General features: G+C 39.1%; 3 protein-coding genes and 1 long non-coding RNA gene across 10 annotated transcripts; 3 read left to right on the forward strand and 1 right to left on the reverse strand.

Moving 5' to 3' along the window:
* Positions 1 to 163: 163 nt before the first annotated feature.
* dpagt1 (dolichyl-phosphate (UDP-N-acetylglucosamine) N-acetylglucosaminephosphotransferase 1 (GlcNAc-1-P transferase)) lies at positions 164 to 4,461 on the forward strand. The gene is made up of 9 exons (XM_020646165.3): positions 164 to 614; positions 791 to 911; positions 1,008 to 1,221; positions 1,886 to 2,032; positions 2,149 to 2,233; positions 2,323 to 2,511; positions 2,636 to 2,723; positions 3,113 to 3,268; positions 3,366 to 4,461. Exons 1-9 carry the CDS (start codon positions 448 to 450, stop codon positions 3,429 to 3,431), a joined length of 1,233 nt encoding a protein of 410 aa, XP_020501821.1. The 5' UTR covers positions 164 to 447; the 3' UTR covers positions 3,432 to 4,461.
* A 671-nt stretch (positions 4,462 to 5,132) lies between these two features.
* LOC136182401 (uncharacterized) lies at positions 5,133 to 5,979 on the reverse strand. The gene is made up of 2 exons (XR_010668667.1): positions 5,855 to 5,979; positions 5,133 to 5,465 (listed from the first exon to the last, which is right to left on the reverse strand). It is a non-coding gene; the product is annotated as an uncharacterized lncRNA (long non-coding RNA).
* Positions 5,975 to 10,779, forward strand: hinfp (histone H4 transcription factor). Its single transcript, XM_020646185.3, has 9 exons — positions 5,975 to 6,134; positions 7,333 to 7,559; positions 7,765 to 7,876; positions 7,960 to 8,112; positions 8,228 to 8,305; positions 9,502 to 9,622; positions 9,722 to 9,860; positions 9,958 to 10,082; positions 10,165 to 10,779. The coding sequence occupies exons 1-9, from the start codon at positions 5,975 to 5,977 to the stop codon at positions 10,490 to 10,492; spliced, it is 1,443 nt and encodes a 480-aa protein (XP_020501841.2). The 3' UTR covers positions 10,493 to 10,779.
* Positions 10,780 to 11,090: 311 nt separating this feature from the next.
* si:ch211-117m20.4 (sushi, von Willebrand factor type A, EGF and pentraxin domain-containing protein 1) lies at positions 11,091 to 15,800 on the forward strand. Of its 7 annotated transcripts, XR_010668666.1 has the most exons (6): positions 11,091 to 11,647; positions 11,860 to 12,024; positions 12,140 to 12,307; positions 12,390 to 14,467; positions 14,833 to 14,907; positions 15,003 to 15,800. XR_010668666.1 is itself a non-coding variant. In XM_020646214.3 (5 exons), exons 1-5 carry the CDS (start codon positions 11,530 to 11,532, stop codon positions 12,740 to 12,742), a joined length of 666 nt encoding a protein of 221 aa, XP_020501870.2. In that variant the 5' UTR covers positions 11,091 to 11,529; the 3' UTR covers positions 12,743 to 15,800. The 7 variants fall into 7 exon arrangements, 4 of the variants coding, with proteins under 4 accessions (XP_020501870.2, XP_065819027.1, XP_020501869.2 ...); XR_010668664.1 differs by having other exon boundaries at positions 12,390 to 14,907; XR_010668665.1 differs by having other exon boundaries at positions 14,833 to 15,800.
* The last annotated feature ends 1,527 nt before the right edge of the window (positions 15,801 to 17,327 follow it).

Consider the following 17,327-nt stretch of genomic DNA (forward strand, 5'->3'; position numbering starts at 1 on the left):
AGCATAAATTAGCTTTTAATGCAACTATCTTGTTCAGCTGATAATGGCTTGTATCGTTTTTATTTGAAGAATTTCACCAGAAAAAAAAAAAAAAACTGCTCCTCCCTCCTGTCCGGTAGGTGGCGGTAATGCATCTTTAAGCTCGTTAACAAACCGCCAATTTGATTCTAGAGAAGAAGAAGAAGAAGAGGAAATATGACAGACGTGTAGTTAACACAAGCAGTTTACGGGCAATGGCAACAATAACGCAAGAATGAAACACTTTATGGACAACCTGCGAGACTCATGGACACACTCTTCTTTAGCATCGTGAAAAAAGAGGATGTATTCTGCTTTATTATAACGATATGACATGTTTTTACCGACGTGAAGACAACGGAAGCTCGTTCATCGACCGCCTGAAGGGGAAACGTCACATCGGCCAAACGTGAAACCTAGACAGCAGAAATGCCAGCGAACATGTCACCTGTACCTGTCCTACCACTGGTGATCAACTGCTTCATGTCTGCATTGGGCTGCATGGCCACATTAAAACTCATTCCTGCTTTTAAAGACCATTTCATCTCAGCCAGACTGTACGGAGTGGACCTCAACAAAACAACCAAAAAGGAAGTGTGAGTTGTTGTTGTTGTTGTTGTTGTTGTTGTTGTTGTTAATCTTTCTGTTTTAGCCAATATCCATGAATCTGTGTTTGATAATGTCCTTAGTAAATGTGTCCAGTTTTGTGTTTTTCCTGTTCTTATTCCTGCTTTGTTTATCTTCCTGGTCCCCTCTTCCCCCCTCTTTGCAGTCCAGAGTCCCAGGGAGTCATCAGTGGGACGGTCTTCCTCATCATCCTCTTCTGCTTCATCCCAGTGCCTTTCCTCAGCTGCTTCGTTGGAGATCAGTGCACAGGATTCCCTCACAATGAGGTTAAGTCCACTTCAGACTTTGTGTGTTTTGTCTCAAATCTGGAACGCAGCTTTGTAATCTCTGTTGTTTGTTGTTGTTTGTTGTTTGTTGTTCAGTTTGTGCAGCTGATCGGAGCACTCCTGGCCATCTGCTGCATGATCTTCCTGGGCTTTGCTGACGATGTCCTGAACCTGCAGTGGAGACACAAGCTCCTTCTTCCCACCATGGCGTCCCTGCCCCTGCTCATGGTCTATTTTACGAACTTCGGAAACACGGTCATTGTAGTTCCCAAGCCCTTCAGAGTCCTGCTCGGGCTTCACCTGGACCTGGGTGAGTTGATGTCCATGTATTTTAACTCATAGTGGCTGAAACTGGTTGACATATACGTCTAGCTGTTGTCTTTTACTTTGAAAAACAGCTTTTCTGTTCTAGATGCTTGTAGAAAATGGAAATCACAGTAAAAAAAAGACACATTGTAAGAATCTGGATTTACTGCAGTGAAGAAGAAAAGTCTCTTTGTCTCACTTGGCATGTATACATTTTAACATATTAACTATTTGATGGAGGCCTTGGTAATATTGCTGTAATATACTTTTTAATGACGTTAGATGAAGCTCGAGCTAGCTATCTGCTACCCTCTGATACATTGGTTCATTAAAAAAAAAAAGGTTTTTTGGATTGATTATGGATTTAGTAAGGGCGATGTTTCAAACACAAATGTAGTGCACAATATGAAGAGCAGCAGGCAGGCATAGAAACAGAGTAACAGCAAGTATGAACTCCTTAATAGTTGTTATTTATTGCACTTCTTATTGTTATCACAGTATTGCACAATGTTCAAAAAAAGGTAATCACATATTGGATATTTGAATCAGGTAGCCGTTAAAAAAATTACATTACATTTGAGGGATTTAAATATTTGATGTGGGAAAGTAAATATTGCTGCTTTTTTTGTTCATTTTGTAATAATGACATCATTTCTGATTGTCTGCAGGTATTCTCTACTACGTTTATATGGGAATGCTCGCAGTATTCTGCACAAATGCCATAAACATCCTTGCCGGCATCAATGGCATCGAGTCGGGTCAAGCGCTGTTCATCTCCGGCTCCATCATCATCTTCAACCTTGTTGAGCTCGGCGGTGTGTGATGACTGATCACATCCACCACACGGCAGGATCTGACCGTGTTACTGAACATTGATTTATAACAAGTCAGAATAGTAACACTTGGTTTGATGTGTTTTCTTATTTATCAGGAGATTTCCGTGACGACCATGTGTTCTCACTCTACTTCATGATACCTTTCTTCTTCACTACATTAGCGCTTTTTTACCACAACTGGTGAGTTCAACCTGAAAACCCGAGGCTGTTTGAGAGAATCTTTGTGATGCTGTCGGTGTAACCGAATGTGGAACCTGTTTTTATCCCAGGTACCCCTCGTCTGTGTTTGTGGGAGACACTTTCTGCTACTTTGCCGGGATGACGTTCGCTGTAGTCGGCATCTTGGGTCACTTCAGTAAAACAATGCTACTGTTCTTCATTCCCCAAGTGATTAACTTTGTCTACTCATTGCCTCAGCTTTTTCACGTCGTTCCCTGCCCGAGACATCGGCTCCCCAGGTGAGATACTGTGGAGTTTAGTGTCTTGTCATATCTTTTAATTCATCATTCACTCTTAATTATGTTCTCTCAACGGCTGCCTTTCTTCCTTTTGTCTTTCTCCAAATGTCACTGCTGATGACAGGCTGAATCCAGGGACGGGCAAGCTGTGGATGAGCTACTCTAAATTCAAACGGAAGGACCTTTCTAAATTAGGACACCTCGTTCTGCAGGTGAAGCCTTTAGCGATCGCTTCTCCATTTTTGTCTTTTTTTAAAAACATCTGAAAATTGCACACACAAAAACCCAAAGACAAAACAATGACAACATTGATCCCACTGGAGCTCCAGTGGTTTTGCTGATTGTATCACACAAGTCGGGATGACAATATTTTGCTGTATAAAATACCTTTACCCAGCCCTAATCAGAATTTCTAACGGCATCATATTACAGTTTTAATGGCTCAAAAATGTGTAGAAATGTGCAAAAATGAAGGCTGCCTGGTAGAAGAGGGCATTTTTGAGGGTTGGTCTGGGTGGATAAACACACACACATGAGGTAGACAAAGGGCCGGCCTCCAGCTTTGACAATAAAATTGCTTCTTTTTTTTTTTCCTCGACAGGTGGCAGAGTTATTAAAGCTGCTGGAGGTGCGGCGCGCCCAGGAGGGAGACGATGAGTTTATTGAATGCAACAACATGACTTTAATAAATCTGGTTCTGAAATTACTCGGCCCCACTCATGAGAGAAACCTCACAGCCATCATGCTTATCATCCAGGTATTTCCAAAAAAAAACCACCTTCCTCTCTATCGAATACAGAGCGAGTCAGTGAGAAAGTATTGAACTTGAATGCTCGTTCTTGTGCGTCTCTCAGGTGATGGGCAGTGTGGCGGCTTTCGGGATCCGTTATCATCTGGTGCGTCTCTTCTACGACGTGTAGACATCTCCCGGGGAAAGAGGAGAGAGCCCTGACTGAAAAACTATGATTTTTTTTTTTGTTTTGTTATGAAGGCTTATGTTTCATCTGCCTTTTTAATAGATTTTATTACCTCACTGGTACTTTTCTGCCTCAGACTCGACCTGCAGTAAAGACTCAGAGCGAGGTTTAACGCTATATTTCAGTATAACAACCTTTTCACATATAAGCATGAAAAACTAAGGATCAAGCTGCAGCTTCAGAGATGTTTGCTATTCTCCTGGTTTTAGTGACAACAAATCAAAGAGGAAATTAAGACTGGGCCTTTAATGCGCTCCCCCTGAAAGTATATTTTCATACTTGTTTTTTTACAAGAAAGTCCAGCAAGTTGAGGAGCCAGAATCCGAAGCGTACTGCTACTTAATTGTTACCATTTGATAACTGGTTTATGGATGGGGAAGTTCTCCAAAAACCATACAGATATTCCCGTAGGGAGCTATTGCTTGGATCTTGCTGTTGAAATTAAAATGGCTTAAAGAAAATGTTCCCACTGACACTGCAATTTTCATAACAACCAGTACATGCAACATGGGTGGGAAAGTTAGTATCATCTTTGTTGTACTTTTTTCTTTTTTCAAATGTTTTACCTCTTAATTTTTTTTACCTCTGAACAAATGCACACAATGGTGATTGTGAAGAAAAGCAGTAAGAGGTTATTATCAGCCTGATGACGATCATAAGGAGTTAGTCGGGGACAGAAAAATAGAGACGATAAAGTGAGATTATTAGTCCCGTGGTGGTTTTAAAAGTTACTTAAGTTCTTTTATTAAATGAAGTCTGTCCCGGCCACAAGACTGAGAATTGATTGTTGATACCGTTCTTGGTAGCTTTGGGTACATATCTATATTTTCATGCCTGATATGCTATCTCCTCCTCAAAACAAATCTATGTGAAGTTAACTGGCACTGGACTACTTTGTAAAGGAATGTGAAGACGAGTGAGAAGCTTTACTGTTGAGAATTGAGAAATAAAAGATGAGAAATTGTAATATAAATGGTGTGCCAGCATTATAATTCGCAGTGGTTGAAGATTTATTCAGAGCCTTAATTAGAGGTAGAAATACGACATGAATGTATCACCCCAAGTTATTGAGTATTTATCCACCACAAGTACCAAAAGGAAATGTTTAATAATTATCATGTTGGGGTATCACAGATCTATTGCTATAAGTCAGCTTAACTCTTTTGAAATTGTACTCCAAAAGTGCATAAGCTATTACTAAACACAAAGAAAATTGATGACTACATTCAGTGGGCCCCTTATCAACATATAATACAACAAAAAAGGACTCACATTTTCAGTGTCACGAACGTAACATCCACCTGCCTTTCATGAATTATATAGAATTTAACATTTACTTTTTATTTAATGCCATTATAAATCCTTTTCTGTCACTTGTACATTTTAGAATGAAAGCTTGTGGAGTAAATTTCATCATATTGACATTAAAATGTAGTGGGGCAGTGCAACGTATAAGGTAGTACTGGAGTTTCCCAAACTTCTCAGCGTTAGACCCTGAAAAAAGGCCTGCCAGAGCCCGGAGACCCCCACTGTCCCTGGACGTGGTCATAGCAATTAATGTATTGCAAATCCACGCATGCAGAATAATGAGCCTGTCCAAACACTGATAACACAAAAGAATACAACATCATAAAACCCATACAATTATTTTTATATAGTAATTTATTGTAAGAAAGATATTTCCATGTATAGAGTGGACATACAAATCTTAGATACTACACACAGCTGTGTGCATCTTTATGTGTAACACAGGTACATTGTTGCTGTCATATGTCAACTTACATTTTAAATGTTTTTAAACATAAATTTCATTTTCATTTTACTTAATAATTTGGTTTTATTTTAAATTAACTCGTTTTTGGTTTATTGTTTTAAAATAATGCTTAAAAAAACATTGAATTATTGTTTAAAGTTGTAAAATTGAAGTCTTCTAGCGAACCCCCCCCCCGGCGGTGCTGACTCCCTCTTTGGGAACCACTGAGAAAACCGTAATAAAAATACAGAAGTTAAGCACGAGTACTCAACTTCAAAATTGCAGTGAAGCATAATCTCGCTTCTAGAAAAAAACTGAAGTCAACAAAAACATTGTGAGGTGGACTATATCACATCCGGAACTAATATAAAGAATACTTGTTTCTGGGTGGACATGATCAACGATGCACACAACCCGCGTTCGTCTGAACGGTCTGAACACAGCCACGACTTCACTGTTTACATTTTTTCATTCCTTCGTAACAGCGAGTTAATGCATTGAAGTTCATAATCTAGTTATAATTTATTGACTTTAATCTTTGTTTGTTGTTTTGTTTGTTAAGTCGTTTCAGGAAAATGTTTCTTGAGTCCTTTCACAGCTCGTGAACATTTACCTTGGAGACGGTTACCATCCAGCAGGTGTTAGCTAGCAACGGGTGCAGGACAGGCCATGTTCAGAGCGAGGGGGCATCTGTAGGTTCAGTTTGTCTGTGAAAACTCCGGCCTCACTAAAAATGCCTCCAAACAAACGGATCCGGAAGAAAGCTCTTAAACTTGTGTGTGAATGGAGCTCGTGTAAGGAGTCGTTCAGTGACGTGGATAACTTCTGTAGGCACGCAGAGGGTCACCTTAACCCGACCAGTGAGGAGGAGGAGGACCCGGATGAAGCAGAGGGTACGCAGTTTTATTTTTTAATTACCGGTAAATTATCTATTCAAAAGTACAGTCAGTTTACTGCACATTGCACATATTTCACAAGTTTACTTTTTGTCTTATTTTATGTACCATTTTATTTTATTTTATTTACCAATTTGTCTTATTTTATTTACCATTTTATTTTATTTTATTTACCATTTTATTTTATTTACCAATTTGTTTTATTTTTTTTACCATTTTATTTTTTTACCATTTTATTTTATTTTATTTACCATTTTATTTTATTTACCAATTTGTTTTATTTTATTTACCATTTTGTTTTATTTTATTTGCCATTTTATTTTATTTACCTTTTTTTTTATTTTATTTACCATTTTGTTTTATTTCATTTGCCATTTTATTTTATTTACCATTTTGTTTTATTTTATTTATCATTTTGTTTTATTTTATTTACCATTTTATTTTATTTTGTTTACCATTTTGTTTTATTTTATTTACCATTTTGTTTTGTACCTTTTTGCACAATAAAATATTATTTTACCTTATTTTGGTTGTATCGCACCGTGGGACGGAGACAAACGCAATTTCGATTCTGCTGTATGTCTGGCATATTTTCTGGCGATAATCAAAGCCGTAGTTGATTCTAACTCAGTCATACTTTAGATATTTGTACAAAGGATGCAGGCCGTAAGCGATGTGACCTTTTAATTTGAGCTACGAGCTACTGTAACGCACAGTATGGAAATTAATTAACAGCAGCGTCAAGATATTTATTTTTTTGGCAAACAATTTACTGCCTTTAACCAGCAAGTTAACTGATCTTCTGTTTCACTTGCTCAAAACCAGGCAGAATGATTAAAGTCCATGCATCTAATATACTATATAATGTGCTGTGTTGAATCCTAAACGCCTCTCTCTCAAAAGATTAAGATTTACTTTATTGATCCTGCAAGGGGAGGGTCATGTAACACACACATGCACAAACAGGATCCTATATGCGCTAATAGAGAGATGTTAGAGTGACGGAGCCGCTCTGGTGGTGGGTAGAAAGCAGTCTGGCACCTCTCCAGCTACCAGACCAGCTTACATATTTGGTCCGCACCAGGACTTGAACCGGCGACCCTCCAGTTCCCAACCCAAGTCCCTACAGATTGAGCTACTGCCGCCCATTAGGACTACTAATGGCTCAATCTTTGTTTTTGTTTTTTGTGCCCAGGGGAGAGAAACTGCCTTTGGAGAGAGTGTGGTTTCTGCTCTGTGGAGGGTCCTGAGGAGTTACGAAGACATCTGTACTTTCACTGTTATCACACGAAGCTGAAGCAGTTGGGTCAGCATGTACTCGATGCCCAGCCCAAGATCGGCACCTGTTCCATCGGGTGTCAAAACCGCAACATCATCCCTGAAATCCCGGACAATTTCATTTGCCTCTGGGATGAATGTGAGGTGAGCTGATTGAGCATGGCAAGATAACTTGAAAGTGTTTTGTGTGTTTAACCTGCTCCTCTCATACAGGTGTCTGTTGAGTATGGAAGCTGAAGTACTTAGTTTATGTCAGCCGATGGGAATGGGATGCAGGGAGATAAGACTTCTCTCTACAGCTTTTTTGGTCTTCAATTATATACATGTTCTCTGTGCATATTTGTTTCAGCAACCACCATATGAAAACCCAGAGTGGTTCTATCGACATGTGGAGATGCACAGCCTGTGCATAGACCTACCAGCAGGAGACTGTGAAATCCCCTTACGCTGCAAATGGAAAGGTAGACATTTTAAAAGTACATTTCTGCTATTTTGTAACAATGTAATATTGTTGAGTCCAAATACTGAGCCTGTCACTCCCCAGATTGTGAAGCCACTGCTAAAGGGCGTCCTAAACTGCGGGAGCACCTACGCAGCCACACGCAGGAGAAGATAGTGGCATGTCCAGGCTGTGGGGGGATGTACGCTAACAACACCAAGCTCTTTGACCACATTATTCGACAGAGCGCCATGGAAGGTAATAAAACCCCCCACAAATTATTCAGCATTATAAGAGAAAGATAAATAACAATATTATATTACCTTTGTGTTCAAACATTTTCATGTAGTAATTCATGCTCTGTGTGCTGTAGGCCAGAGGTTCCAGTGTTCTCACTGCTCCAAACGCTTTGCAACAGAAAGACTCCTGAGAGATCACATGAGAACTCATGGTGAGTCCCTCCCTCTATTCATATTCATAACATATATATTTTCAATTCATTGTACAGTGTTCCCCTTTGTTATTTTTTGTATTATTTGCTTTATTACAGTGTATAGCCTCTGTACAATTTATTTTAATTTACTTAGCTGTTACTACAACTTATTTTTTATTTTATTTTTTTTATTTGTACTTTTCTACTCTTTTTTTCTTACAATGCTATTCTATTTTATGTAATTTTAACTTTTTTGTAGAAGCTGACTCAGTGAGAAACGCACAAAAACTCCAATGTACCTGTACTGTCCTGTACCTGTGCAAATGGCAATAAACATCTATTCTATTCTGTTGTTACATCCAATGCATGTTTTAAACTTTTTCTTTCCAGTAGGTTTTCTATTTATATCCGTTTAAACTTAAACTTAAAACCGTTAGACTTAAAGGCTGGTACACTGGTCTCATAAAACCTATGATATACTGAGTATGTCATGTGGAATAAAATATTCCTTTACTAAGTTTGAGTTTTATTTTGATCATAACCACTTCCAAGCCAAACACTGCCACCTGACGTTTTGCAAGTGTATTCACATGAATTTAAAATGAGTAAGCCTCAGCTCTCCAGAACCCTGTAAATAACTGTGTGATATATTCTACAATTCACTTGGCAGACGCTTTTATCCAAAGCGACGTACATCAGAGAGTAAGAACAACACAAGCAAGGATCTAGAAAAAAGGGAACAATGTCAGTAAGAGCAAACGATCAGCTTTGAGTCCAATTGGACACACAGGTGCTGACAGGAAGTGACCAGAGGCAAAGCACAACATTGAGGGCAGTTCTTAAGAGCTCTAATCAGTATAGAAACCATCTTATAAGTCGTCGTTATCCAACAAAAACAATCATCATCATCATCATCAATAATATGGAGACCATCATCATTAAGTTAGTAGGTATTCATGAAAGAGCTGGGTCTTTGGCTTTTTCTTAAAGGTGAAAGAAGGTCCGCAGATGGAATGGAGTTTTGATATGAAATATATGTGGCTCTGTTGTGACATTGTTATGTTTTGAAATTAGGATTTCTTCGGCTTGACACAAGCATAAGTACAAGTGGGCCTTTGTGGTTTTTATGAGAGTGAGGCACTAATCAGCTCTACAGGATTTAAGATAATTTACACTCATCACTTTTTTTTTGTCTTTTTTTCTTGTCGGGATAGTGAGCCACTACAAATGTCCGCTGTGTGACATGACCTGTCCATCACCCTCTGCGCTGCGTAACCATATCAAGTTCCGGCACAGCAACGAGAAACCGTACAGCTGTGAATACTGTGAATACAGGTATCACATACTCTGAACTGATGCAATGCCCCAAAAAAAACATGTTCTCATAATTGTTTTTTCCTAATGCTTTTTTTTTTTTTAATTTGACTTCCACAGCTGCAAGAATCTGGTCGACCTGCGAAAACACCTGGACACCCACAGCAGCGAGCCGGCTTTTCGCTGTGACGTCCCCGCCTGTGGCTTCACCGCTCGCACACTCATCACCATGAAGATTCACCACAAGAGAGAGCATGAGGTGACAAACACAATCTATGGCAGTCTTGATTTCATCTTAAGAGGGAGGTTTAAATGTATTAAAAAAACACTATAATGTTTCCTCTCTCTGTGATCAGGGGAATTTTGTGCCTTGCTACAAGTGCCATGTTTGTGATCAGTGCTTCACCCGGGGCAACAACCTAACTGTTCATCTGCACAAAAAGCACCAGTTCAAATGGCCTTCTGGGCACCCGAGATTCAGGTACATATTAAATTGACAAATCATTCAATCCACTTATGAGGAGGCGTCGCAGTCCTGATGGCTTTCTTTATTTCTCTGTCAGGTACAAGAAGCACGAGGACGGCTTCTTTCGGCTGCAGCTGATCCGCTACGAGAGCGTGGAACTGACGGAGCAGCTGATGAGGGAACGACAAAACAGGCAAGCTGAGGACGACGAGGACAGCGGGCAGGCTGAGGGTCAGGAGATGGAGGGCGGGGACTTGGGGGGAGCTCCTTCAGAGATACAGGAAGAACTAAGAGGAGTGCTGCTGGAGGAGCAGAGGACTGAGGAGCCATCCAGCGCTGAGGAGCAGATGTTTTACTTTCTCACTGGAGCGGAGGACTCTGCCATGCAAGATTCTGCTCAGCAGCAAGGAATGCAGGTGGTTTGACTTCCCCAAACAATCCTGCACAGTGCATTTTTACAGCTAGAAGAACAATGTGAAGAGGATTATGTTGTGCCCCTAAGCCTTTATAAGAGCTGTGCAGAAATCAGATTTTCATTAGAAAAGAGAGGCACTTAAATGAAAAGTCTTAATCAAGTTATGAGTGCTCTGTGGTGATGAACATTGACTATGAGCCTATATTAGGTGAAACATCTTCTTTTTTTTTTTTACCATGTTTACTGTTTACTGCTGTTGAGTTGTAGACATCCTGTGTGCCATATTTAAAACATTTTCCATCCATTCATTGTATCTCATACTGTTACACCCTTGGACTGCCACAGCATCTGAAAGGATAGTTGAATATTCACCAACATGTGTGGAGACCAGCGAGGAAAGCCTACCTCTGAGAGTGTGCTTTTTGAAGATTAATTTCCAACTTGAATAAACTCCTTCTTTTTTTTTAAACTCAGAAGAAGTCTTCTGTAACTTATTGACATGTTTTCAATGTTATCTTAAAATATGAACAGTCTGTCTCTTTATAAGTCGCTGAGAAAGAAAAGCATCTTTTGATTATTTTCCCAACATTTAACGGTGAAACTATTGATGTCCACAATTTGTACCTAAGATGTTGCGCCCTCTGCTGGGTGTTATTTGTTACTACTAGAACAGACATTAATCTGACAGACATTTGTCATCTGTTAAACTGAATGGTTTTATTTCTGTATATGTTTTTCTCTAATGTCTTGATCCTCTGAATGCCTCAGGTAATCCAGAGACTTAAATCCCTGCAGACCTTTTGACATAGTGAGTGAATCTAGTCCCAGCTTCACACACACAGCATAGTGAGCATTACCTGTGTGTAGAAGATTAGGCAGCACAGGAAGATTAGTCCCTAGCGTTACTTCCTGCTCTTTGATTCTTCATCCTGCACTCACTGGGGCAACATCTCATGGCGTCATGCCTGTTGACTGTGCAGAGATAATGTGTAGAATACGGTAGGTCTCTGTTCACAGATTCTCCAGCAGGTGTTTCGTACAAAGTGAATGCATCAGGAGTGTGGCACCATGAAGTTGTTTCTACTGCTGCTGCTGCTGCTGTTTGGCTGTTTGCAAAGAGCCATTTCTCAGTCGCCTGGATGGAACGAGGAGGCAGAAGGTAGTGGTAAGACCTCTTACAAATAAGATTGTTTTAATGATTTTTTTCAAATTAATTTCCTTATTCACTCGGGGAGCAGTTATAGATTCCCATATCACACATTTTCTCTATCATGGCCTCAAACCCTAAAAACTTTTTCCAGTTAGAAATGTGTTATTTGTTGCAGAATGTTTGTAATGTAATCTACGAAGAAGCTACTAAAAAATGATTTACTTTAGGCGTGACAGAATGGATGCCTCAGCCAAATTTCATCGATGACATCTATTGGACTGGCACGGCCCCCGTTTGTGTGGGCGGCTGTAAGGGGCGGCACAAGGAGCTGAGGAGAGATCCTTGTGGAGACTCGAGCTGCTGCTGGCTCGGATACAAGTCCCTGTGCAGAGGTAAGACCTCCACAACAACAGCACCTCTCAGATGTTCGAGCACTGAAGTCACTGTGTCAGATCAACCTGTTACAGAGCGTTTTGTCTCCTCCTTTGTCTCCTCCTTGTACGGCAGTTAACTGTGGAAGGCCAGATGTGGACTATAATGGAGCAATATACGGTAACGACTGGTGGGTGGGCTCTGTGGTCAGGTACACCTGTCGCTCCGGCTTCATGCTTTTGGGAAATCCAACCAGTACTTGTCAGGCTAGCGGCCTCTGGACCCCGAAACCTACCTGCCTCAGTGAGTTAACCCTGACAAACGACAACACAAAGATCTTCTCATACCAGACACTGTTTATGTTCATCATGTGATTTCTCTTCAGGAATGTGTCCTCAGGGACGTATTGAAATCAGTGAAAGGGAATTAAGTGGTTCATGTAACTCCAACTGCACTAATAAGAGTTACTTCGGCCCCCCAAAACAAGGCTGCTCTCGGATAGACAACTGTGAGAAGAAGCAGACGGGCTGGAAGCGTTTCTTTGCGCAGTGTGTCCCTTGCATTTGTGACTGCGCTTTATCATGTGGTGAGTATTTTGCCCCACAGTCCCCGTCCCCCCTGTCCCCCCCGTCCCCCCACCCTGCAATTTTCTCTCTCAGTGTAATGCACTAGAATTTGGTGAAATGACGCTTTTAAAAACACATTTGTCTTCATATTTTGTAAGCATCTGCAGGCTAACACATGGGGAAAACAACATGTTGACTGTACGGTGATATTATTGAATGAAGAAGAAATACACAGACAGCTTGTACACTGAAGAGACACTATATGTTTTGCTGCTTCTTCCAACTGCCGACAAATCAGTGGAAAAAATATGGATTTTTTAAGTCATTAATTTAATCACTCTGGCCGACAATGACTCCTTGGTTTCTTGGATTTTACACAAAGACAAGAACATTTCAGTGCCTCAGGTTCAAATCCTTCTGCGTCAGCAGGGAATGATTAATGAGGCAGAACTTTGAAATGAACTCAACGATTTAAGGCGGAAAAAGTTAAATCAGTTAATAACCCTCTGTGTCAGCCTTAGGTCAAGTTTTAGATTCTTTGAATGATGGTTCAAAGAGGAGTGTTGACATGGATTATCTGACATGCTCTGTGTGACATGTTTGCATCTGTAACAGAAAGGAAGAAATAAAGATAAAAACCAGGAAAGAGGTGAAGTGAAACCGCAGAGATTAACCGCTCTGCTTCGTGACTCCTCGTCTCAGTCCATCTGCACTGGAAGGAGATGAAACCTTAATCCTGTTACGAGGGAGGAGCTTTGGGTTTTGAGACGCAGTTAAATCTTTAAGTGTTGTGAAGGTCCTATCAGCTGAGTGAACTGTACAGGTAGAATACAGTGTTTGCTTTCTAATATTTAAATTATTGTTCAAACAAAAAAAAAATTGTTGATAATTCAAATATTCATTTTTTTACTGAGGGATTGTTCAAATGTGAAATGATGACTCGTGCATTTCAAAGGAATACAAGGAACAGTTGTTGGCCTATCGGAAGTCGAAGCATCCACATGCTGATCTCAGCAGTAAACAGCCTCTACGATTCTCATCCTTTGTTTTCTTACAAGTCTTTGCAGAATCTATGGACAATTCAACAATTGAGAAAATAATCTGTGGCACATTTCTCATCAGATTTTAAGTTGCCCTGAGCTGACAAATGTTGTCACTCTCAGATGTTGTATATAAAACTCTCTCAGTGGTTAGTACACAGCCTGACATGTCTAAATTTTAATTTCATGCAATCCTAATGCCCCACCTATATCCAAGTCCAAAGTGATTTAAAAATAACTCAAAGACTTTTGTTTGATGTTTTTATATTCCTAACAGCTGTGGGTTGATAAACTGCTCCTGTTAGCCACTAGATGGTGCTGTTTATTCTCAGAAATCAGGTCACAGCGTTGAGCACTGATTTGCACTCTACAGGATTTACAAAATAAAGACAGAATCCAGTAAAAAAAATCATCCTGAAGAGAAACTCAAGATTGTTTAAACTTTCAATTTGTTGTACATCTGTGCAATATCAATAGAGCATTTTGTTTCATTATGTTCTATTATATTCAACTCTATTCTACTCATTTATTTTTCTATTCTAGTAAATTCTATTTTATGCTATGGTGTTCTATTCTGTTCTACTCTATTTCATTCTATGTTGTTATTTTCCATTCTATTTCATTTTATACTATTCTATTGTATATTATTACATTCTATTTTATTTTAATAAATTCAATTTATGCTGTTGTTATGCTATTCTTTTATATTCTATTGTATTGAAAGTATTTCAGGACAGCACATCATCTTTCTCTTTTTCTCTCCACACACGATGGCTAGAGAAAGTTGTTTAGCTTTCCTGAAATACTTTTGATACTGTTTTTGTTTGGACATTCAGCACCCCTACAAGTTACTGACGGTGAGTGTGTTTTCTTTTTTAATTTACTTTATATTATTTTCTTTTCCGATCTATTGCACCCCTTTCTTTCTGTTTGATTCAATTTTATTTCACTCTATTCTATTCTGCTCTTCTCTTATCTTATCCTTTTACAATCTGGTCTATACTATTCAAGTCGAGTCTGTTGATAGTGTGATCCTTTGTTTACGTTTATAGCAGCCAAGTCTTGTGTAAAAATGGACACTTACAAAGTTTGTATCGGAAACTCTTTGATTTTGTTCATTTCCACAAACACAGACTCATTCAGACACAGTTGAGTAGGTTTTGTAATGGTAGTAGTAACAAGAGAATAACATATCACAATTCATCCATTCACTATATTCCAGATTCCAAAGAAGCACACTTTAAATAACCAACTTCAGGAGCTGCAGAGATCTCACCAACTGTATTTCAGACACAGCGTGAGTCATCACAACAATAAAAAATTAAGAATAATCTCACACAGGGACATCTGGCAGTAAGTGAAAGAACAGTCAATTCTCCTGCTTCATTACAGCTCATTAAGTCTTCCTCTTATCTGCGGCGTTCAACTCTGGGGAGGAAACTCACCCACACACGGCCTGCTGTTCTCTCCTGAGCTCTCAGACAGGATCTCCCAGTACGTCTGCTTACGCTCACTTCCTGCTTCTCCATTCATATTCTACGGGGAAAACAAGCAAAATGCTGGGTCCATGTGAACCCGGGAAAAGCCACTGAGTCAGGACTTGAAGCTACCGTAAAAATGTTCTGCCCTTGTTTGCATTCTTATTGGAAAGAAGAAGAAGCCATGGATGGTGTTGCTGGTGTTTGTTTCTCAATATGTCTGATGTAGGATAAATAAATAGTTGTTTGTTTTTTTTGAGTAAATTGCAGAATTCCCATTAGGTGCAGGTTTAGACCTTTAGGGGTGCTCAGCTCCTGAAGAGATTGTGAAATGTAGTGAAGTGTTTAATGCTCCTGCTAAAAAACTAATTTCACTGAACAGCAGGAAATACTTTTCTATACATTAGATTTTTGTTGACTACAATAAGTAGAATGTGTTTTACACCACCAAGTATTTTTAGGACAATATGCTGTTTTTGCATTTTGCATGTCATCATCATACAGTTTCCATTATTATTAGTATTTTCACTTGTGTAATCCTGCCTCCCACAGATCAGCTGTACCTGAGGTTAAAGTTAGTAAGTATGCTTACATCATTACAGTAGAATTATTAATTTAATACTTAAGTAACTAAAAACTGAAAAACATTGTAATGATTATTCATCTTTATTCAAAATGATAGAAATTAAAATGAAGATATTTGCAAAATTCATATCAGATTTCAAACATTTGATGGGCTATCAGCCCCTGACATTTTACGGTGCGGAGATTAAATGTAAGTGTGCTTCAGCAAGAGTCTTAAATCAATTTTGGATTGCAGAGCTTCATAATGTTTCTGGGGAGGCTGAACTACAATACACAACAATACATCTATTGGAATGATTTACCATGCAGCGCGAAGACAATTAGCAGAAGTCATTGTTTGGATTTGAGAAAAAGGGTTAAATATCTTGTTAAAACCAAAATTACTGACATATGTCCAAGTCAAGCCCATTTATATACTTAAGATGAGATGAGATGAGATTCAACTTTATTGTCATTACACATATACAAGTATAGAGTAACGAAATGAGGTTTGGCATCTCACCAGAAGTGCAAATAAGCAGAAAGTGCAAGAGTCTGTGCTATGTACAGTAATTGAGTGCAAAAGTCTGTGCTATGTACAGTAATTCTGTGCTATGTACAGTAATTCTGTGCTATGTACAGTAATTGCAAAATTTACAGATGTAGACAAAAAAAGTGAATTATTAGGTAAATCTGGATGGCTGGATTAATGGGATGCAATAAACATAAATAAATGCTATAAATAACCTTGTGTTTTTAGTAAAGTTAACAAGACATTAAACATCTTTGGTAGCTTAGCTGAGAATTCTTTCTCTGATTCTTGAAGTCGTCAGATTTATAACATCCAGGAGGATCACAGATTGTGTGAATTAGAAGACGTTGAGAAAGAATCCTGTTTTCTTTGCATTGTCCCTGCGCTCTTTCAAGTGCAGCGCCTCACTCTGAGATGTCTCCATTAGTGCAAGTGTTAGTGCAGTCTGAGCTGATTTTGAAGAAGTATTTTTATATTTTCCAAAAAATGTCATCCTTTTTTCTATTAAGCATCAAATGTATTACACATTGCTGATTCTACAGCCTGAAGTGGATCACTTCATCCAACACTTACCCCGTCACCGCAGTTTCAGACATTGTAAATAACTGGTTCTATAAATCAATCTCGTTGCAGATGGTCTAGAGTGCTTATATACATCGTAAAGAGGCATTTCGAATTAAGTTCTGTCTGTTTCCTCACCAGTTCAAAACTCCTCACAGGAGCTTTAATATTATTGTACTTTTGAGTGTCAACGTTTGGTTTCTGGTCTCTTTGTCTCACTGATGGTGAGAGTCTGTTTGGGCTTATTTTTTATGCATTACACAATACAAAATTAAATAATCAAATGACAAAGAAACGTACTTGAAGTCCTGCTGTGTTTCCTATGGTCTCATCGGAGCACCCAGCAGCCCCCCTTCCTCCACCGCAGAGCTTTAGTAGAACTCAGGATTGATGTTATTCCCCACACAGCCAGTCTGACAGAAAGAATCTCTGCACATTAACGCCATGTTATCTTCTGTTTTATTCAACTTTTGCACGATGCATACACAAGGTGATTTTTAAAGGTAATATTCTTGTATTTAGTTAAATATAGGTTGGTTTTCTCAGAGCTCATTGTGTCAAACAAAGTTTAAAACCCAATGA

The sequence above is a fragment of the Labrus bergylta genome, chromosome 14 (genome assembly GCF_963930695.1).
Source record: "Labrus bergylta chromosome 14, fLabBer1.1, whole genome shotgun sequence".
Lineage (NCBI taxonomy): Eukaryota > Metazoa > Chordata > Actinopteri > Labriformes > Labridae > Labrus > Labrus bergylta.

Excerpts from the sequence above, each read along its gene's own strand:
- si:ch211-117m20.4 (XM_020646213.3), top strand. The coding sequence starts at position 11,530 with ATGCATCAGGAGTGTGGCACCATGAAGTTGTTTCTACTGCTGCTGCTG. Across the intron at positions 12,025-12,139 it reads ATACAAGTCCCTGTGCAGAG|TTAACTGTGGAAGGCCAGAT; the intron begins GTAAGACCTCCA and ends CTTGTACGGCAG. Across the intron at positions 12,308-12,389 it reads CCCGAAACCTACCTGCCTCA|GAATGTGTCCTCAGGGACGT; the intron begins GTGAGTTAACCC and ends ATTTCTCTTCAG.
- hinfp (XM_020646185.3), top strand. The coding sequence starts at position 5,975 with ATGCCTCCAAACAAACGGATCCGGAAGAAAGCTCTTAAACTTGTGTGT. Across the intron at positions 7,877-7,959 it reads CTTACGCTGCAAATGGAAAG|ATTGTGAAGCCACTGCTAAA; the intron begins GTAGACATTTTA and ends GTCACTCCCCAG. Across the intron at positions 9,861-9,957 it reads ACCACAAGAGAGAGCATGAG|GGGAATTTTGTGCCTTGCTA; the intron begins GTGACAAACACA and ends CTCTGTGATCAG.
- dpagt1 (XM_020646165.3), top strand. The coding sequence starts at position 448 with ATGCCAGCGAACATGTCACCTGTACCTGTCCTACCACTGGTGATCAAC. Across the intron at positions 912-1,007 it reads CAGGATTCCCTCACAATGAG|TTTGTGCAGCTGATCGGAGC; the intron begins GTTAAGTCCACT and ends TTTGTTGTTCAG. Across the intron at positions 2,724-3,112 it reads TAGGACACCTCGTTCTGCAG|GTGGCAGAGTTATTAAAGCT; the intron begins GTGAAGCCTTTA and ends TTTCCTCGACAG.